This window comes from Fusarium coffeatum, assembly GCF_003316985.1.
Source record: "Fusarium coffeatum strain FIESC_28 chromosome Unknown BRIP53273_contig_82, whole genome shotgun sequence".
Classification (NCBI taxonomy): Eukaryota; Fungi; Ascomycota; class Sordariomycetes; order Hypocreales; family Nectriaceae; genus Fusarium; species Fusarium coffeatum.
In genome coordinates, this window is record NW_022157878.1 from 1 (window position 1) to 20,687 (window position 20,687).

At 48.1% G+C, this 20,687-nt stretch overlaps 10 protein-coding genes across 10 annotated transcripts; 5 read left to right on the plus strand and 5 right to left on the minus strand.

Annotated features, from left to right (window-relative positions):
- Positions 1-1,581: 1,581 nt before the first annotated feature.
- Positions 1,582-2,844, plus strand: FIESC28_03928 (uncharacterized protein; the record flags this gene model as incomplete). The annotated part of the gene is made up of 1 exon (XM_031158077.1): positions 1,582-2,844. The coding sequence occupies one exon, from the start codon at positions 1,582-1,584 to the stop codon at positions 2,842-2,844; it is 1,263 nt and encodes a 420-aa protein (XP_031017777.1).
- Positions 2,845-3,691: 847 nt separating this feature from the next.
- FIESC28_03929 (uncharacterized protein) lies at positions 3,692-4,282 on the plus strand (the record flags this gene model as incomplete). The annotated part of the gene is made up of 1 exon (XM_031158078.1): positions 3,692-4,282. One exon carries the CDS (start codon positions 3,692-3,694, stop codon positions 4,280-4,282), a length of 591 nt encoding a protein of 196 aa, XP_031017778.1.
- A 51-nt stretch (positions 4,283-4,333) lies between these two features.
- On the plus strand, positions 4,334-5,281 carry FIESC28_03930 (uncharacterized protein; the record flags this gene model as incomplete). The annotated part of the gene is made up of 2 exons (XM_031158079.1): positions 4,334-4,498; positions 4,559-5,281. The coding sequence occupies 2 exons, from the start codon at positions 4,334-4,336 to the stop codon at positions 5,279-5,281; spliced, it is 888 nt and encodes a 295-aa protein (XP_031017779.1).
- Positions 5,282-6,223: 942 nt separating this feature from the next.
- Positions 6,224-8,473, plus strand: FIESC28_03931 (uncharacterized protein; the record flags this gene model as incomplete). Its single annotated transcript, XM_031158080.1, has 5 exons — positions 6,224-6,383; positions 6,434-6,609; positions 6,656-7,249; positions 7,297-8,361; positions 8,432-8,473. 5 exons carry the CDS (start codon positions 6,224-6,226, stop codon positions 8,471-8,473), a joined length of 2,037 nt encoding a protein of 678 aa, XP_031017780.1.
- Positions 8,474-8,679: 206 nt separating this feature from the next.
- FIESC28_03932 (uncharacterized protein) lies at positions 8,680-9,846 on the minus strand (the record flags this gene model as incomplete). Its single annotated transcript, XM_031158081.1, has 2 exons — positions 8,680-9,407; positions 9,456-9,846. The coding sequence occupies 2 exons, from the start codon at positions 9,844-9,846 to the stop codon at positions 8,680-8,682; spliced, it is 1,119 nt and encodes a 372-aa protein (XP_031017781.1).
- Positions 9,847-10,200: 354 nt separating this feature from the next.
- Positions 10,201-11,553, minus strand: FIESC28_03933 (uncharacterized protein; the record flags this gene model as incomplete). Its single annotated transcript, XM_031158082.1, has 2 exons — positions 10,201-10,893; positions 10,945-11,553. 2 exons carry the CDS (start codon positions 11,551-11,553, stop codon positions 10,201-10,203), a joined length of 1,302 nt encoding a protein of 433 aa, XP_031017782.1.
- Positions 11,554-14,270: 2,717 nt separating this feature from the next.
- Positions 14,271-15,185, minus strand: FIESC28_03934 (uncharacterized protein; the record flags this gene model as incomplete). The annotated part of the gene is made up of 1 exon (XM_031158083.1): positions 14,271-15,185. The coding sequence occupies one exon, from the start codon at positions 15,183-15,185 to the stop codon at positions 14,271-14,273; it is 915 nt and encodes a 304-aa protein (XP_031017783.1).
- Positions 15,186-15,431: 246 nt separating this feature from the next.
- Positions 15,432-16,529, minus strand: FIESC28_03935 (uncharacterized protein; the record flags this gene model as incomplete). The annotated part of the gene is made up of 3 exons (XM_031158084.1): positions 15,432-16,020; positions 16,075-16,217; positions 16,266-16,529. The coding sequence occupies 3 exons, from the start codon at positions 16,527-16,529 to the stop codon at positions 15,432-15,434; spliced, it is 996 nt and encodes a 331-aa protein (XP_031017784.1).
- Positions 16,530-16,975: 446 nt separating this feature from the next.
- On the plus strand, positions 16,976-18,593 carry FIESC28_03936 (uncharacterized protein; the record flags this gene model as incomplete). Its single annotated transcript, XM_031158085.1, has 3 exons — positions 16,976-17,134; positions 17,184-17,497; positions 17,552-18,593. 3 exons carry the CDS (start codon positions 16,976-16,978, stop codon positions 18,591-18,593), a joined length of 1,515 nt encoding a protein of 504 aa, XP_031017785.1.
- Positions 18,594-19,825: 1,232 nt separating this feature from the next.
- FIESC28_03937 (uncharacterized protein) lies at positions 19,826-20,611 on the minus strand (the record flags this gene model as incomplete). Its single annotated transcript, XM_031158086.1, has 3 exons — positions 19,826-19,846; positions 19,894-20,496; positions 20,543-20,611. 3 exons carry the CDS (start codon positions 20,609-20,611, stop codon positions 19,826-19,828), a joined length of 693 nt encoding a protein of 230 aa, XP_031017786.1.
- Positions 20,612-20,687: the final 76 nt, after the last annotated feature.

Sequence of the window (20,687 nt, forward strand, 5' to 3'; positions counted from 1 at the left end):
AAAAAAAAAAAAAAAAACCACAGTTATCTCGAGAAGCTAAGACGGGCTTTAGGTTTAATGGTAAAAGAGGCTTCACGCCCTACACAACAGTGGCAGGGAGATCATGTCAAGGCTTATGTGGCGCATCGAGACCTGGCGTTTTGTGGAAATAGTCTGTCAACAGCTTGATAATATCCACACCAAGTCCCTCCGTGGTGACACGGCCGTCAGTTTAGGATCATGAGTTCTTCTCGTACGCTTCATACCAGCCTCAAGGGTTATGGAGAATAAGCATATCCATCGTAATGGGACTGCGGTCTAGAACCTGCCATGCAACAGCGTGGGCAGCATTAATCGGCAGATTCCCCCTACAGCATGTTTAGGTTGCCTGTGGCGTAGGAGAAAGTTTCAGCTGTAATTGCGATGGCGGCGGTCGTGACGTTGATGCATCTATCATGTTATAACCATTCTCGAGGTTAATTATTCTGTTTGAGAAAAAGAAAATACAATTTAGACCAAACATGATTTATCTATGCGTCTAACTTCTGCTTCTGGGATCTAGATCTGGATCTTTTTGGTAAAGAGATGTCAAGTCTCCTAAAACCAGCGGAGGTTGCACGTCACTCCCAGCCGTTAACAGGACTGTCATTAGTTACATAACCAACTTAAGTTGGGTGTCAATCGATAGTGCCGAAACCAAGTGGGGTGCCCACTACAATCTGGAATTAGCGGCTTTGGCAACCTGGTGCCTGGCCAGAACACACCGCAGTCTCCCGAAGGGTTGTGGCGCGCAAAGGATAGTAAATTGATACAGTAGAGGTAGCGTCACCAATAGACGATTTTGAGAGCCGTGCATGGCAAGATTTGATCTCTGCTCAGCTGGATAGCAAGATACCGCCCTTTGTACAAAATGATATCGTTGAAATGTTCCCTAACTTCTAAATATAAATGCTTGTCTGCGTAGCAAATGCTCATGCGTTATCCCGTGGTATCTACATAAAAGTAATCAAGAGATTCAAAGGAAATTTAAATTCTCAAACGTGAAAAGAACAAGAATAAGACTCGCCGTTGGACCGCAAAGCCGGGTTTTGCCTGCACTGACCATGTTGTGCGTGCTAGTCGTGTGTGGCGTAAAGACTATTGATTTTCACGGGAAGTTCCTTACCAATCGACATACTTTCAATACACTATCACGACAAGTGACTTGACACTTGAAGCAGTCTGTAGCTGAACACAATACCCTCACTCTTCCTCCTTGCCACCAACTGGACGTCTCCGCATGTCGTGATGCGAAGAGGACGGTACTAGATCTAGAACTTGCCTCACCGGAAAATGGCTTGCTATTGACCACCATGGAGTCTGGTGACTATCGTAGCATGCGGCTGAAATGGACTGATTCTTTCCTCCCTATGCTGCGAGGGGCAAATGCAGCTTCCAGGCGCGGAGTGCCCAACAGTAGCAAGGCGAGCCTAAACAGTTATTTAAACCCTCTCCTCTCTTCACATCTCAAGCTTTCTTCTTCAAGCACTTTTCAGACTTCTCAGATATTTATCCTTAGATTTTCAAGAAATAATTCTTCGGCCATCGAGGTTTTGAACAGCCATGAAGTATTCTACAGTCCTCAGCCTAGCGGCCGTCTTTACTGGCTACGTCGTGGCTGAAACCCCCTCTACTTGCAGCACTACTGGGGATAACACTCCTATCAAATCTGGCTGCTGTCCTAGAGATCCCTTGAAACGTCTCAGACGCTCTGCTAGGGCTATATTCGCTCGCACGGATAGCCCAACTTGTCCAACTCCCGAGTTCTATGGCGATTCTTGCTGTACTCATGAATTTGCCAAGCCTACTCTCGATAAAGGCACTTTCAACCTTCAGTGCGGAGCCAATGGAGTGGCAGATATTGTCAATAACGCTGTCAAGGTCGAAATCGTGGGCTGCGACTCCGCGGATGATCTCACGAAGGATACTTGCATTCTCAAGATTTCCTCCACTCCAGTTGGCACCATCAGTGACACTCACCTTGAGATCTCGACTTCTGCCTGGACCAGCGCCAAGTATCCAACAAAAGACCCCGCCTCGTGGTCATATAATTCTTACTGCGTCAAGACCACCGGTGTGTGTCAAGTGCCGTTCAACAAGATCGGAGACGGCGCTTCAGCCCTCTGTGACAAGAAATTGAACATTGCCTACCATACCTCTACCAGCGACGGCACCACGTCAAAGACTTGTACCGGCGATGGAACCCTTATTCCTGGCCAGCCGGGCAATCGTTGGTGGGAGTATCTCACTTTGGACTTTACTTGTCCCAAAGCCTGCGATGGCTGGTGTTGTTGCAAGAAGCCGGTGACGCCTCCTCCACCTTCAACCAAAGTCTGCGATATCGGCACTGCATTCGGCCATGGCGATGGAGCCAAGAATCTGAACGGCAAACCTGTTGGTCCAGCTGTGTGCAACAATGCCAACCGCTGGGGTTGGTATTTCGCTACCAGCAAGACTTCATTAAGTGGAAAACTTATCGTTGGTGCCGGTGGCAATGACCTTACGAAGGGAACCACTGTCGGAACTTGGTCAGCTACAATCGCGGGGTCTGATATCACGTTCAGTTATGACTTGTACGACGACACTACTGACGGACGCTTTGACCTTTCTTCGGTACATGTATACGCTTCGTGCACTGCACCTACAACATGTGCCCCTGGCCAATTCACGTTCAAGGATGACAGTCTGACGGGCAGTTCGGACACTTCATACACCAAGAAGTTCTCAGTTGATGGTGATACCTGCTCTACCTACTACCTCATCTTCCACGCGTCAGTTAACCAGCAGATCCCGTCAACTGAAACTTGCCCGACCCCGGCGCAGTGAGTAGACAGGGCAATGGAATGCCGTTATCGGTGGCTGGCTGGGACTCTTAGATGACAGGCGAACTGTTGCTGAGCCAAGACCCAGCGTGAGTCGTCCGATACATGGCCCTGGATTGCGAACTCGAATGATTGCCCCCGGCGAGCCGACGGGACCAGGATTCTTTGAGGAGCTATTTGTCTTGAAAACCACTAATATCTCTGCCAGCGAAAGGGGTATAGAAGAGATATAATATTCACATGGAAATACAGGTCTCAAAATTGGAGGTAGTCACCTTCATGTGTGCAGCATCGAGGAACCACTTCAACCCCCTGGGATCGCCAATCCTGATCTGTTTTTCACTTTTCTCTTCGAAGGGTTTACCTGCAGGTGTTATTTGTTTCCAGAATCAGGCTTGTACTTTTCAGATAGTAATCACCGAATAAGGACTTTCATGTAATCGGTTAACATTAACGGCTATCTGTGTAAATCTGCCGCACATAATATAAGTTGATTGGAGAAAAATGCATCCCATCAGGCCAGCATCATTCATATCGCCACACATATTCAGCGAAGACTGTTCATTCACTCAATAATCCCAGCCATTTGCGGTCATGTTCCGCTTTGTTCACACAATTAGGGGGCTGTTCACCTTGCAGTGCTGGCTAGGTCACACAAAGCTTGGAAGTGACGCGCCGATTGGCACAGAAGCGCAAGCTGCCAGCTGCCAGCTGCCAAAGAATTCATCTGAAAGGCAGCGCAAACAAAGGAAGAAAGCCCCACACCAGGAGATCAAAAGAGCAGCCCACGGCTTCTCTTCCTTCTCCCTTTTCCTTCCACCTTCCACCACAACGACAAAACTGCCTTCGTGATGGCAGACGAACGTGCTAAGATGACCAGCCAGGAAGGCACCGATCATGGACCTCTACGCATTCGACCTCTGGCTTCGTCCACCAGCGAACCCGGCTCGCATTTGCTGTCCTTGCCGGAACGACTAGACCGCCTTCGGGACAACGCAGAAGTTCAGAGAATCACTCCACTAATCACTTCCCTGGCCTACAAGAGCGATAACGACGTCAAGAAACTTCTTAAGCAATTCGACATTGACATCAAGATGATCGTTGAGAGATGCCCACCACAGTGGTACGAGGATCATGCCCTATGGAATATCGTCCAGGAATGCTGTATCCGAGCTGTCCCCCACGGTGGCCTCGATTCCGACATGTATTTCATTGCCAATTACCCGCGGTCACGAGACGAATATGACGAAGAGAAATTTGAGCGATTCAAGAAGAGGATGCAGAGCACCAGAAAGATATGGGCGCGGTTTTGGGCGGTGTCTTTGAACCGCTGCCGAGGAGGTCCAACATTATTAGTATCACCAACGCCCTTCTCTCGACGTGAACCAGGGATACCACTTCGCGACCCCCCGAGATACCTCTTCCGAGTGTACGACTCCTAGAGCAAGGGCATCAACTCTCCCGAGATCATTGCTTCGGTCCGACACTCCACTATGGAACCTCCCATTCCTAAAATCAACATTCTCTTCGGAAACACAAAGCAGCCTCCCACAGATGAGGAGAAGGAGTTGGCTTCCAAGAAGCTGCATAGCCATCTGATTGGACCCACCCTCGATGATGAAACCGACAAAGCAGAGATCCTTCGGCATGACAATCTTGTGTCGTGAAGCAGCTCCTTGTTGTACGCGATTCAATATGCCAACTTACGGTTCTGCAAGTCGGGCGAGGACGTCGCCATCTGCGCCGTGGACACTACGCAGTTTCCCAAAGGTCAGTTCGTGAGGGACATGGATCTACTCGAATACTTCAGCCGCGGAAACCTCACCGCCGAAGAGGACGCCTTCAGCAAGCTTCGACGATCGAGTGTCAGGGACAACAACGGAGAGTATCTGTCCCAGGGGATGCTGCAGGTTGAGGGCCGGTCGTGCACAGTATCCTTGAAGGCACTGAAAGAAGCCGGACTTTGGGATTTGTATCCCGAGTTCAATATCAACGTTGCAACACTGGATGCGCCAGTCCGATCCGAGTGTGAGAAATGGGTCAACTTAATGCGAGGTTTTTGGGGAGAACAAAGCGCGCCCCCCAAGAAAGACATTGAGCTTGCACGAAATATCGCGACCAGTTGTTTCGAACCTTTCAGCCAGACCGACATCGCTTTACTGCTTTTGGCCTTCCACAATCGTGAGCTTGCAAACGAAGGTAAGGCGCCAATCTGGAATTTCACTATGCACAAGTCGCTACTGTATTGGTGCGAACGAACAGGCAGTACATCCTCTCTCACGGAAGAACCGATGGAAGTCAGCCGGTGGTGGGATCTGACATGCAGACTGCAGAAGCTGCGTGCTGCTGATTCTTTGGACGACCTGTTTGTTTTGAAGCTTCACGATGGTAGTTCCGAGGCCGAGCGACCGTTGCCACAAGATGACAGAATCCTTCTATGAGAAAGGCAAATTCGACGGAAGGAGAAAATGGCTGTGCTAGATTCTATCCATGAGGTCTGGAACTGGGAAACTTGTATTGAAGATATTTGCAATGATCGTGGTACTCAATCAATTCTGTACTCTATTGTAAAGAACTCATCCAGGTGGATAACAGAAGAAATGTCCTTTCAGATTTAGGCTGCTATAATAAAGTAGCCTAAGCGCTAGTCTTAGCTGGCATAAAGTGACCAAATTATTTCATCTCATATTTTCTTGGGGCCAGTTCTTCTATGCCTAGAGGTCATCTCAAACTCACCGACCGTGCGCATGATCTTCGTTTGAGCCCAACGGCCATGCAGGTGATTTGTGATAGCACTACTCATGCAGGGACACTGGAACTGCCAACTCAGAGACAAGTGGCCAGGCACTAGTTCATTTCTAGATGCATTATCTTAACACGTCGAGTATGTGTTGGCCTGGATGCCTGAATGCCTGACGACTGGTGGAATGGAACAACTACATTATTGCCTCTCGACTGCGAACGATATCCGCTTTATGTAGTTCTAGGATGATGGGAGTATTCAGCTCGGACGCCGATCTCCTGAGAGGTTACTGCTTGTACAAATCTTAGTGCGTTTCAAGGTATAGGGATGTCAGCATTTGGCGGCTCTTCACCGATCCTGATTCGCCAACGCCTCAGTCTCAACCAATGGCGATGCTTGAATTGTTCTCGGACTCTAGGTCGCTAACAAAGGCCGTGCTAGTTCATTATCTTGTTTCGTTACTGGCTCACTTTGTCCTTCGCGCTTATCTGTCTGTGAAATGGTCAAGATAAACGCCAGCCTTGTTTGCAGGTTCATGGCGCGACCGTATATAGAGACGAAATAATAATGATGATTGCATTTATTCGTCAATTTCTTCCATTTTCTGCTATTTGATTGCTTGAAAGAGTCTCCGACCACAATGACTGACAGACTTGGCTTTGATGATGAATCGAAGCAAGATACACCAGTGCCTCAAGGATGGCCAAGCAGCCCAAGAACATTGAAAGAATCTTCTCTCCCGACGTGGCAAAGGTTCCTTCTCTCAAGTAGTCTGGTCCTCATACCAGCACCATTTATCGGTAAGGCACCCAAAACGAGGATCTCTGTCGCCATTCTGACTTTTCGATAGTTCTTGCAGTATACATGATCTCTCTCAACCAACAACCCGAATCTCAACTTGGCAGTCGTGTTCTCGAAGCTGCCAGCATCGCAGCTACATTATGGCCTATCGCATTTGCCGCTGTGCTAGGCACGGCCCTGAGAAGCGTGGCTCTGTATACCTGTGAGAGGGGGACTACACTTGGTGTAAGTACAAGCACCCTTAAGTCATTGACAATGCTGACATCAATAGACTCTTGAAATCCTGATGGGCAGTTTGACCATGACAAGCACACTCAAACTACTAGTCTGGGTTCGCCTCATCAGCTTCTGGTCCCCCCTTCTCATCTTATCCTGGGCGTTAAGTCCCCTTGGAGGTCAGAGCGTTCTTCGTGCCGTCACCATAAACACTGAGATCATACAACATGACTTCCCCATCGTATCATACCCTTCAACAAATTGGACAGCAGGCTTTGATTGGCTACCAGTTCTATATGCTCCACCATTCGGGTTGCGAACAATTTTCGGTGCCGCATTCTCATCTTCATCGACTCGACTTATGCATGCGAATGGGTCTAGTCCGAATTTTGGAGATACTTTGAGACAGGTTGGTGGTCCTGATGAGGCGAGGAGGATAACGCAGCAGGACACGTGGGGGAATGCGAGGATTCCGTTTCTTCATATGCTCGACGGATATGATTTGGATAACCCTCATGCCTGGATGGATGTTCCCAACGATGCGGTTCCTCCGTATGAATCTCTTATCGGGGTTCCTATACGCGGTATACCGTCTACTGCAGAGGGGAATGCTACCATGATGATTCAGTCGTCTTACATATCGTTGTCGGTAAGTGGCCTGTGACCTCTTCGCTACATGTACTGATATAAATCCAGTGTGACCCATTGATTAATGGCACGTCCTGGCTCGAAGACAACGTCTCACGTTTAGTTCTTGCTGGGCCCGAAGCAGAAATGGGAAACATCAACGTCGGTTTCAACAACTGGTCATTCTTTTCAGCACCCCGTCATAACGAATTTTCCTTCAGGGACGAATTTCCCGTTCCACCCATTCAATTTGATTTACTTGAGGACCAGTATCTCGACAGCAACGGAAGCACCTTTAACCTCACTGTGGGTCAAGATCGACCATTGAAGCAGAGTCTTCTTTTCATTACTGATGGCTCGCCAATCACCAACCAGAGTCACTCATGGAACATGACTCTCTGTACTCCCACTACATCCTATGTCGACGCAATGGTCAGCTGTTCTCGTCCTTCCGACAACGGTTTTCTTTCATGTTCTACCGACAGAGTCCGGCATACCAAAGGGCAACCAATCAAAGCGAATACGACAGTATTTTCCTTCAAGCAAAACTTGTCTCTGTTGTCCTTAATACCGTGGCTTCTTCCGGACCCGGAAGGATCTCAGAATAATTTGGTAAATCTTTTCATTCGAGATCCAACCAGAGCTCGACCAATTGGAGAGTTTTACAAATTCGAGGCATACGCTTTTCCTCCCTCACTGCACAACCTATCAACGGCCGTACTTGAAGCTCGGTTGGCAATGGTTCTGAACACAGCGATTAGAGCCTCCTTCGAACAGTCCATCATTGTCGGCGCCGATGAAATATCGCCGTCGTCCGAATCCTTCATCGACTCTACTACTCTGAATAAATCTGTCACTCCTCTTTCTGACTGGGGAAACAGTACTGGAACCTGGAAAGAGTTTACAGATCAGAAATACCAGGTGAACTGGGTTTGGATGAGCATATATAGTGTTTCCAGCCTTGCTATGGTTGTTTTTACAATCGGGCATGTTGTGCTGCAGTGCAAGATTAGAAGCCCAGATATTCTTAACAGTGTCTCGAGTTTGACTAGAGACTCTCGATATGTGGTTGTTCCAGACGGAGGAAGTACGTTGGACGGTATCGACAGGATAAGGTTGTTGAAGAACGAGCGTGTAAGGATTGGGGACGTTCAACCGCACAGTGGTATAGGGAAGATTGCGTTTACCAATCTAAGTAGTACAGTTCTTGAAGTTGACAGAAGATATGAGTAACCGTGGTGGTTGAGTTCGGGCGCCGATTTCCTGATACCTCACTGCTTGTACAACACAGTACTAGACGATGATACCCAAGATAATCAATTCAATATCAAAACAATTTCTGTGTCAAATTTCCTTTTCCAACCAAAATGCAAATCCAAACGCTCAAACCATCCCAAGTCGTATTCGTGTACATGCATGCAAAACGTTAATTCATCTCATCTGACCATCCAGTCAAGCCTCCATCTCCAACGTCCGACCCGCATTCTCCTCATCCCACTCATCCTCAACATCCACATAACTCCCCTCCAAAGAAGGCGCCCGTCTTCGTCCATTGCCACCGTACAGCTGATCCAGCTTTCGCGAATCGAGGAAAATGTTTTGCATTTCTGAAACGAGATGTTCTTCTTCGGCGTCTTCGTCCGCGGCGCGGACACGGTAGCGTACTACGCGACGACCGACACCGGATGTGAGGAAGGGTTTGAGGAATGAGAAGATAGACCATGCGAAGCGTGCGAAAAGATATTCGCGACTTCCCTCGGCGAGTGTTTCGACGGGGCGATTTTGATAGAGTGCTGTGAATTCCGCTTCTCGACCGTCAAGAACGTGAAGAACATATTGAGGCGAACTTTCTCTTCCGTCAGGTGATCTTGCGATTTTGGGAATGAGTGCAAAAACACTTTGGTCAAAGCAGACGTAGAGATCAGCCTTTAGTGGAAGAATGTTGTGCGGGTCGTCGATTGTATGTGACCCTCCACCGTAAAGACCCATGCCATTCTTGTTAAACCACTGCTGTTCCTCGCGGGGAATTAAATGCGCCCATGTAAATGCGTAGCTGGTGTTTGTGACGGCGCATCGCTTGCTGTGGAGGGTGGTTGCGCAAGCAGGGGGAGACCACCAATCCGGCAATTCATCGTGAGGAAATTTCCAATCTCTAAAGCTTGGAACAATTGGATATCGTTCTATGAATGTTAGTCTTGTGGTGTCTCGTCTTGGCGGTGATAACATACCTTCACCATCCACAAAGAACCAATAATCCCTGTTCAGCAAAATCTGATCATCGTCCGAAACAACATCCTTGCCCTCAGCATCCCTCGCCAAGCGTCCACTCCCAAAAGCATTATTCGCAATGATTTGGCACGCTGTGAGAGCAGTCTTGAAATGAACACCCCAAGCCCCTCTCAAAGGCTCATAATCAACGCGCGGCAGACAGAAGAGGAGGTTCAACGGCTTTAAATAACCCGGGTGGTAAAAGCGGACCTGGTCGCGATTCAGGTCGCGGATTTCCAGGTTGGAGACGGAAGTCAATGAGCGAGGCATTGGAATGCGATGCTCTAGATTGCTGAGTTGTAAAGAACGCGGAGTAGAATCTTCTTCTTCTGTGGAAGACAAAAGACCCATGACGTTCTTTTGTCTTTTGCTGCAGGTTTCGGAGAAGGAGTCAGCCACCGCACATGATGATGACGTAGAGCACACTTACGCTAAGCTTGAAGGTTCTAAAGCCCAGAATCCGTACATTGTTAGTGTCAACGGTTAAATCACGGAAAGACGTTGAAGATTAAATAAAAGTAAAAATATATATTGAAGAAGATACTATCATTTATACAATTGATTTTTCACATTTTTTTCGCCGCCCGACACTACTACACGTGTCAGTGGCCAGTGACAGCTGTTTTGCATACTGGCGAAACGTCTGGCTCCAATGGTTCATAAGCAAGTGGGACACAACCCCATATTTTGCTCTGCTGTACTGATCTACAGGCGGTGAGCGGCATAAGGTCGAGGCATCTTGACCGCGTGTGTAGACCCGATCTCGCCAATGCGCATGTTGCTAAAGGTGACTTCGGGGTTGGGCTCGACCTTGACAATGTTCTTGGGCAGACCTTCTTCCTTGGTGCAGGGTCCGGCGCCGGGGCCCTTTCCGTCGAGCCACTCCATGGAATCGCCCTCGCTCCACCAGACGCTCATGGCGAGAACCATGCCGCGGGTCATGGCATCGCCCATCTCGGTTGTGCCGCCAAGACGGAGATAATCATCAGCGTTGCTGGCCTTGCAGTACTGATCGGTGATAATGTTTCCAGTAACCTTGGGAGGTCCAGGAAGAGTGACGACAGCGGACTTGATAACCTTGCCGTCCTGGATGTAGTGGCGGTGCATCTCCTTCAGGTTGCCTTGCTTGTCGGCGGGGAACTGGGACACGACGGTGAACTTGCGGGTGGTGTCGACCTTGAATTCCTTGCCGCGACCGTAAAAGTCAGTGACGTTGTTGCGGTTGTGGTTCCAGCCGCAGCCAGCCTTGTCGCAGATGCCCTCCTTCTTGCACTCGTCGCCTGTGCAGCCGTACAGGCCGGGGACGCTGCAGGGGTGGGGAGCGATGTGGGTTGCGCGAGAGTTGGCTTCCCAGATGTCCATCTCGTTACAGCAGACACCCTTGCCCTTGATGTTGCCCTAAAGAATCGATTAGTCATGCTCAAAATTAACAGTATCAGGTTCACTTACAACTCCGTTGATGAAAGGTGTAACATAGCACTGAGCATCACAGTATCCAGCACCCTGCGCAGCACCAAGAGTGCTGTATCGGCTAGTGCTCTTACCACCATCGGCAGGCATCTCAGAAAGATACAAAGCACCGTTCATACCGCAAGGAAGCTTCTGAGTCTCAACGTCGAAAGAGAACTCAGCACCGGTAAGCTTAAGCATCTCATACTTCTTCTTGTTCTTCTCAAGAAGGTAAACACGAGGAGAAACAGATTGTCCGTTCCTCAACATCTCCAGACGAAGAGCGCTGCCAGAGGTAGTGATACCCTTAGCCTTGTAGGCAGCAAGGTCCATGCCAGAGAGCTTGCAGTTCTTTGCACATGTCTTCTCATCGGGACAAGCCTTGGGGTCAGCGGCTTCACCCCAGTCACCACAGTTCTGACCGTTGGACTGGCTGATGCCGTGGAGTTCAGCATCGGCGACGATGTAGTTTGTCGTCTTCTTGCAGCCGCCGGCTTTGGTGCAGCGGTATGTGTCGATCTTGGGGTGCACCTCCTTTGTCTTGTCGGCAGTTTGGCCGACGGCGACGTGGGCCAGGAGAGTTGAGAGGAGAAGAGGAGAGAACTTCATGTTGGGCTGTTGTGAGTGAGTGACTGAGTGATGGAGAACGAGACTGTTTGATGACTTTCGGAAGTCGGTTTATATCTATATTTTTGACAGCTCGCGATCACACATAACTCCATGGGGATATACTGGGGTCGGCCAAGTTAGGACGACATCCGAAAAAGCCAAGTCGAGATCATCACGACTTTGGATGAATTGGTCCGATTAAGCTCAGTCCATTTCCCCCATAACAGCAACATTATACCAAGTCTAACCAATCAAGAACCCCAGACCTCCGCGCGCTCCGATGTCCCGATTCGAATTAAGGTGTTCACCCGTCTTCAAAGGGAGCATCTACCGAATTCCGGAGTAGTAGAAATTGCGGGTGAAGACCCTTGTCGTAGAATGTGGGGATTAAGAGCTCAGGAGTTGCGGCCCGTGAAGCCACGGGCGACAAGTTTCAGGACCCCTGTCCAACGTTGCAATTATCCACCTACCATGGCAAAAGCTATCGAAAGAGCTGAGCGGATATGATGGAGGCTTCTGTCCTAGCGGGATGGAGTATCTCGGGCGTGCGGACCGACGCGAAATGTCGGGGGTTCTTGGACAAGACTTGTGATCAATAGTTTCTCGGGCTTGGTATTAATTCAGGTTACGTGGACGGAAAGAAGGAATTGTTTTCCAAGCGAGAATTATGGGTTATCATCTGAGTTAGTTAAAGTGGAAAGTGCACGCGCTACTGTAGAATTTGCTGTAGGTATGCGATCTAAGGTACAGTACATACAGGATCTCATCTATGTCTTAGATAGCTTATTTGCAGCTGTTCCTGAGCATACAAGGTTCTCCCTGCGGGGAAAGGTCTTCCCCGTGGAGCAGAATAGCCGGATGGACGGCTGAGCCTCTCTTCTGCATGGGTTGTGTTTGCCACAGATTGCGGATGGTACGTTATGCGTTGATCATTGGTTTGGAATTGATGATTTGCCGCTCACGCCTCAGGGTCGACACCACCAGACCACAAGGATAGACCATAGCGGAGGCCCATGGATCCTGAGTAGACCATTAGGGTACACAAATGATCTGGAGACTGGGTCTCCATCCTGTCAGGGCGGCGTTTTCCCGGTCAAAGTCTATCGGATAGGATTGACAAGCTTCCGAATGTCAGATTTCTATCGTCCCATGACCCTCCACGACGCGCATCAATGACGAAATATTCATCTTGGCTCTGCAAAGACCTACAAGACGTGCCACTTCCGACATCAGCCACTGGCCCAATGGCGGATTAAACTATCCTGACCCTGAAACTTCAGGCAAACTCAGTACTTAGTGTTGAGGTGGCTAACGGAGGTTGTCCCATGGTTCCGGTAGCGAAGTGAAAGGGGTTTAGAAAACGCACTAGACTACCTATGCAGTGGTTCAGATATTTGTCGGTCCGAAGCATTAGTGGCTGTTGATCGTGGGGAGTTCATCCCATGTTTATTTTGACGTGTTTACATGTGAACAATGAAGATATCGTGTGGGTGGTGGTTACCCTGTACTATTGAGTGCAACGTCAAGCTTGATCTGACAACGCGCTCAACCTTATTTTATTCAAATGCAATTGACTAAACTATGTGTTTCATATCTATAAAGAAATTATCCAAGGAAGACGAAAGTCAGAAAGTGTAAGGCTTTCTCGTCAGATCGTGCTGTTTCCCCCGCAGCTGAGACAAACATGCAAATTTAAATGACACACAAATCAGTACACAAGAAACAACTAGTACCTCAAATAAAGCTAGTGTACGGAGATACAATTCGATACATCGCTAAAATAAAATTTGACTTTCTCCTCAATTCCTATTCGCGGTAGTCCACCGATAAGCCGGATCAACCAAATGCTTCTCCACCTCAACAACAGGCATACCGCCAAGCGTAGAGCCACTAGCAGTACTGTCGACAGATCGACGACGGTTATTGGTGTCTCTCTCGCTCATGACTTGTTTGTATCTCCTTGATGCTGGAGATGACAAGGCACTGAGGGAGAAGCGACGCTTTGAGCTAGATATTTGTTAGTCGGTTAAGCAGAGGAGAAGTGGGCTGGGGACAGACTTGGGAGCCATCTTGATGATTTATCTTTCGTATTATACTAGTTGAAGCTTTCAGTAATATTTCTTTGTTTCTTTGTTTGAGTTTGCTATACAGCACTTTGTATAGACGTTTATCTTCCGGGGTCGGAATGGGCTGTTTTATAGATAATTTCACGATGATCGATATTGACTTGAGGAACAATCAATCCCACGGATTGGAATCTTCAAGCACAAGAATTCGCCATTTTGCGAGATCATATTGCCCATGTCAACTCATTCCGCCACCACAGACATCATATTCGATACAATAGTCAACCCTCCAGTTCGAGCAAATGACATCAGCTTAACCCAGACAAGACACCGCGCCGCAGAGATGACGCCGTCTAGATTTAACCACGCATATAACCGCCCAATGATAGGTAACTGTCCTACCAGGGTTTCAATAAGGGTCTTTCTAAAGTAGATCGTTAAGTGTGGAGTAGGACCCTGAAAATCATGAATGCCACTGAAATGCGTCATGAGGTTTGCCTCACTATGAGATATGGGGAAGTGATAAGACTGATTATCACGCTGCACCGGTGATGATGTTGAAGTCTCATGGGTGGCGAGTTAATTCGTTCATTTGGAAACTGTGTCCTTAGAGATACAATTCGAGTGACCATTTCTCAGAGGTCACGGACATCATTTCTCCAACATCCCCTTCAACGCCACAATAACTTCATCAACCCTCCCAACCAAACTCAAATGACTCTCCCCCTCAAAAACCCTCAACTCCGCCTGAGGAATCAACTCAACAGCCCTCTGACTCACCCTCAACGGCACATTAATATCCTGATCACCATGCCACATAATCATCTCTCCCTTCTCAACCTTTACATCCTCAAGCTTAAAACCCCAATCGCTACCGTAAAGATTGGCTTCCCAAGCTGATGCATATCCACCCTGCTTCATAGACGCGCGTGTAGAATCAAGAAGCGCCTTTCTAAGAACCTTATTTTCTGTCCAGGCTTCTGCGTCCTTTGGTGCTCGGGCGACCATGTCTTTATCCATCATATTTTCAAATTTCTCAGGATGTTCATAATCGCGTGCTGTAGTCCCGAGTGCTTTGTCCATTAACCATCCCAAAGGCGTAGTAGCATACGGCGCGACGTTGAACAAAATCCTCGATATGACAAGCATACCACTCGTACCAAATTCAATAGGCATGCATCCCGCCATCGTACCAATTCCAACCAACCTGTCTCTCGGAATTTCTTTGAAACAAGCAATGGCATAAGGCCCACCGCCCGAAACACCAAGAACAGTAAACCTCTTCACAGAAAGAAGATCCGCTAGTTCAATGACATCTTTGGGGTAATCAAGCAACCGTCTATTTTGCTGAAAAGTTGAGTCGCTGTATCCTGGTCGTGATGGCGCGATTACGCGGAGACCGTTTTGTAAAGCTGAGGCGTGTGTTACGATGCCTTCGTGATGAGCCCCGGGAAACCCGTGGAAGTAGAATGTGGTAGGTGCATTTTCGTTTTGATTGCCGTATATTGCGTATGCTATTTTTCGGCCGTCGGAGAGGGTGGCGATTTGTGTTTTGTGGTCTTCCATTGTGAATTGGTGCACCACTTCTGCGGCGCAGTTCGTGAGGATGAGAATTGATTGGTATGGGTTGGTAAGACAAGATGACCGAAAAAGACAATGACAGAAAACGGCGCTTGTCAAGAACATGTGAGATCACGTGTGTCAGCATCCGAAAGCTTATCATTTGCAGTTGGGCAGGGCCACGAATCCTTCGTCATTTTATTTATCAGAGTCAGTCAACTGCCGAAACCTCTTGATTAGCCCCGTAGGATTCTAATCAAAAGCAGGCTCAGGCTTAGACCCATAAGGAATAATCCTAACCATATGCCTCCTCTCCGAATCCTCAAAATCCGGCACAGCCGAATGCGCGACGCTCCTCTGATCCCAAACCACAACCGTCCCCGTCTCCCATTTAACCCTACAACTAAAATCCAAACTTCTCATATGATTCTTCAAAAAGCCCAACAAATGATCTGACTCTTCCGGTAAAAAGCCTTCGACAGATCGTGCAATGGTAGGATTGACAAACAGTGAAGGTTTTCCTGTGACAGGATGTTTGATGACTAGCGGGTGCGTCGCGTTGATGGCTTCTGCTAAAGCGCGCTCTGTGCCTACGCGTTTAACTTCGCCTTCTGAAGCAGATGTATGATGCAAGTTCAAGTGGGAGAGTGTTTGGCGGAATGCTGGGGAGAGAGCTTCGTAGGCTGCTGTTAGGGATGTAAATGCTGTGTCACCGCCGCCGGAGGAGGGGATTTCGAGAACCCAGAAGAAACTGGTTGACGGGACGTTGGCAGTGAATGTTTGGTCGATGTGCCAAAGATCGTAGGTTGTTCTTGGACCGAGGAGGTTTCTTAGATTTCCTCTGTACAATATTTGAGTAATTGGTTGCTGGAGAGGGTTGTAATGAGGGACTTACGATTTCTCATCTGCGTATACAACGTGGAACTCAGGTCCTGTACCCTGTGGATATCCCATTGTAGGATGTTGATGAAGAGGTCCATAATGTCTCACGATCTCTCTCTGCTTATCAAACCCAACATCTTTAAAATTCTGGTCTCTCTGAGTGCCTGTCAGCTCATATTCCCTCATCAAGCATAGAGTACTCACAAAAACCACAACTCCTCTCTCAGCAGCCAACAAAGCTAGTTCATCCAATCCCTTTCTATCCAACTCACTAATCTGCACACCCGTGATCTCCGTCCCAACCCTCGGCGTAATCCTCTCCACACGCGTCGCGCCCCGAAGTAAGTTCTCCTTCTCGGGATCAGCCCGCAGACCCGGCTCCTCCGCTTCAAACTCGGGAACTGGCACAGGCTTGCTATACCCTTCGTCGCGAGTGGGTAGATAAGCAGGATACAACGGTTCAGACATTTTAACGATGTCGAATGAAGCTTTTTACTCCAAAATGAGGGGATCTTGTAGACGATCGGAGGTAGGCCGATGGATTTAACCGTTTAGGGATAGAGTTTCCGCGGGGAGAGATCGAGATCTGCAGGGCTGACGATGGTCCTCGGTTACATTCATCCGGAGAATCACCATTATCCAATCACTAAAACTCTTCAGTATCGGCACTTGGAATATCCGAATTTCTGGTAAAAGCTTGGTAATGATGCTTATCCGAAGACTAAGGGAAGTTACCGCAGCCCATGGCTCTAGAACTCAGTCTAGAACCATGGGTTGCACTCGCCTACGTAGTGGATTTGGAACTAGTCGGCAGTGGCTTGAAAATCTTTGGTTAAATGTCTCGTCGATCACTTTCCCAAACTCAACTCACCTCCTCACTTTTTTTCTCCTCTTCACCCTTTTGTCAGATCAGAATGTCTCCGCCGTCGAGTCTGAATGATGTAGAGGACCAGACAGAGTCGACATCATGGCTGGCAAAGGTCCATCCATATTTTAAAAACCCATCGCATGTCTTGGTTTTCAAACTAGATTGCCTCTTGCTTGTGTGGGCGTTCATAGCGGGTCTTTTCAAGGTGTGTTCTGCTGATCATCAATCAGCCTCAGAATTAATGAATTTATTAGGATATGGATCAATCTGCTACGACAGCTGCTTTCGTCTCGGGCATGAAAGAAGATCTAAATCTCTACGGCAATGAACTCGTTGAGTTTACGACGTATTTCTCTATCGGATATGCTCTTTTCATCGTCCCGTCACAACTTATCCAGACGCGCGTTCGACCATCGCTTTTCTTACCAGTTTGTGAAATTATCTGGGGTCTTTTTACGCTTTTCACTTATAAAGCGCCGAATGCGAAAGTTATTTATGCGTTGCGATTTCTTCTTGGTGTTTTTGAGTCTACGTCATGGCCTGGTATCGTGAACTTGATCTTCAACTGGTATGGCCCGAGCTTCAAACTACTGTACACAGCATGATATTGATTGATCGTTAGGTATCGTCCTGAAGAGCTTGGCAAACGACTCGCCATCTTTGGAGTGAGCGGTGTAGCAGGAAATATGTTCCTAGGCATCGTCCAAGCAGCTCTCTACAAGAACCTCAACGGCGTCTCCGGTCTCGCAGGCTGGCAATGGCTCTTCATCGTCAGCGGTATCATGACGATATTCTGGGGTTTTGTCGGTCTCCTCATCATTCCCGATTCGCCAGCGATCACGAGAGCTCTCTGGCTTACAGATGCTGAAAAAGAGCTTTCTCGACTACGAATGAGCGACAGTGGTGTCAAGACCTCCAAGATCATCCCGTTTAAAACTCTGCTTCATAAGATGAAGCTGCTTGTTCAGAGCCCTTTGTCATATCTGTTTCTGGCGGCGTATCTGCAGTTTGCTTGGAGTCAACGCGCCAATTCATACTTCCTGCTCTTTCTCAAAGGCCTTACTCTACGCAACGGCACTCCACGGTACTCGATCTACACCGTCAACCTCATTCCTTTAGGTGGCTACGCAATCAGTATAGTCTGCAACATCGGTCTCAACGCACTCAGCGACTGGAAAGATTGGCGATGGCAAGTCAGCATCTTCGCAGCAACAATTCAACTCATCGCAACGTCCGTTTTGTCCGGCTGGCCCAGTTCCTGGCATACGATCATGGCATTCTACTTCCTCACCTTTGCGACAGCCGCATGGGGATACGCTTTACTCGCCTGGCTGGGCGATATTCTTCGCAAAGAACCTGAAGTGCGGTCTATCTTGGTTGCTATCGCTATTACCTTGACATACGTCGGACACGCGACTATCCCACTACGAGCATGGAGAGTCAGCGATTCGCCGAGATATCCAGTCGGTTTCCCTCTGGCAGCTGCATTTAGTGCGGGAAGTATTATGGCTATCTTGGGCATTTTGTGGTATGTAAGAAGGTACCCACAGGTTATGAGTTGGGGGTTGGATCCTGTTAAGGATACTGCTGTGGAGGAAGAGATCATCCCGAGAAACGATGATGATGATAGGAAGCGACCTGATGAAAGGAGCAGTCAACTCTAATTTGGTATTGTGAATTTGTTTATGAGATGGAATAAGCGAGCCAATTTGATCATTACATACTGAACCTTGCCACAAGAGTCTAAGGAATAGTGACTCTATGGAATCATCCTATACAACCCAGCATCCACAGCCCGTGTCACTCTGCAAGCCCTATACAAGCAGAAAATACCTCCACCTGAATCTCTGTCACGTCTCTACGCCAAGACCTGGACCATGACAACAACCAACCTAGTGACATCAACCCAGTCTTTCAGCCACATATTGAAAAACACACCGAGCCGTAGCAAAGGGGTTCCACTCGAGACAGCCCTTCTTCTCGTGGTATAAATTGTAGAAGTGGTTGTACGAGTCGCATCGGACTTTTACTCCAACGGCGGCGGTCGACGACCGACAAAGGGGGCCAATGCGGATTTTCCAGTCCGCTATGAAGGTTAGTATTGGAAGAACAAGATGGATGTTGGAGAGATATACGTGAATCTGGCTCTGGGTGTCTCCAGGCTCTTAGTAATTCCAGCCATGTTGCTTGAGTGATGTTTGCTACTGCCAGAATGGCGAGTAGGGTGAAGAGAAGTCGAGGGATGTGCATGATAGATGCTCGATGAATTGTCGATCGGATACTTCAGAAGGTCTTTTCTTTTCCAAACATTTATTTTATACTTATGGATGATGGAGAACTCTGCTGCCTTAGCTTTGCCTTTCTCTTATACTGTTATGGACATGCTTATACTTGCATGATCAAAAACTTCTTCTTCTCAAGCTTCATCGGTCACAATGCTTACCGCCGGAAGCGCTATAGACAAAGCGCTCAGTTCTTTTCACAGACCAGCTTCCCAAAGGGAAAATAAAAATAAAAGAAACATCTGTTCGGTGATACCACTGCCGCACCCGTAGGTGAGCTGGATGATTTCCGCTTGCCCTCCTTGATCAAGCCAACCAATATGAGAATAGGGCCTTTGAAGAAGTAGATGGCTAATGCCTGTTTATACTACATTTAGACTAATAGATATCGTTATACTAAGGGCTAGGCTATACCTCTCTTGAATTATGAAGCAGCATGCGCCCTGTGACTCCATCCGTCCAGAAACCAAACCCCAGACAGCCTACTAACAATGTACGCCCACTGTCTCGCAATCACCATAGCGAGGTGATCCTTGCCACGAACAAGATCCACAAAATTGTCATCAAGATTAGCAGGCCACCACAAAACTTGCCCCCAAGTCCTCGGTCTTGCCTCAACCCGTAGAATCCAGATCCTTAATGAGACAATAGCTTGTTGATAAACACTATCAAGAGCACTTACTCGACCCATACCTTCAAACTCGCTCTCTATATACTTCAACAGAAGAAGACTTTCCGCGTCGTCAAAAGATGGTTTATGTCTGATCATCTCATCTTTTTGTCGGTCATTGACGAAGTTTGGTGCAATAGCGCGCGTTAGCTGTGCACCATTTCGTAAAGCAACGATGGTGTTGGATATGTAGTCTTCTCCGGGCTGAATGCCTGCTACACCCATTTCGAAAACAGATACTATCATCGCAAAAAGCACAGAGGCCACCCAATCTGACCGGGTGGATATCTTGCGGAAATCTTGCAGGGCTGAGATGTGTTTTTGGTATGCTTCGAGATAATCTCCCAAAGACGTCATATGCAACGTCCTCCGTGTATGAAGCACTGTTAAAGCTTCGTAACCATGTTGGAGGAAGACGTGTGTGTGGATAAGATTGTTTGTGATCGGCTTCCACATTTCTACCACTGGGTTGCCTGGGTCGATGGAGAGTAGTTGGCCGACGTGGATAGGCATGTCGACTACATCCGTAACTGGTAGACTAGGACGCAAGAGCTCAAAGTCACACTTTTCCTTGCGTCTCTCACAGTTTGAGCAGACATAATACCGAACGTCACACTATCAATATCAGTACTGAAACCCCGGTAGTTCCGGAAGCGCATACCTTGACGCGGCGCTGCTTGCACTGTTCACAGCCATGTCGTCCCTTAGAGTGCCACTTGCGAGATGGCATGTTGAGTACGGAGTAGTGTACGAGGTGAATGACAGATGCCAAGTTGGATTGAAACGGAGAGGATGGGATGACAAGA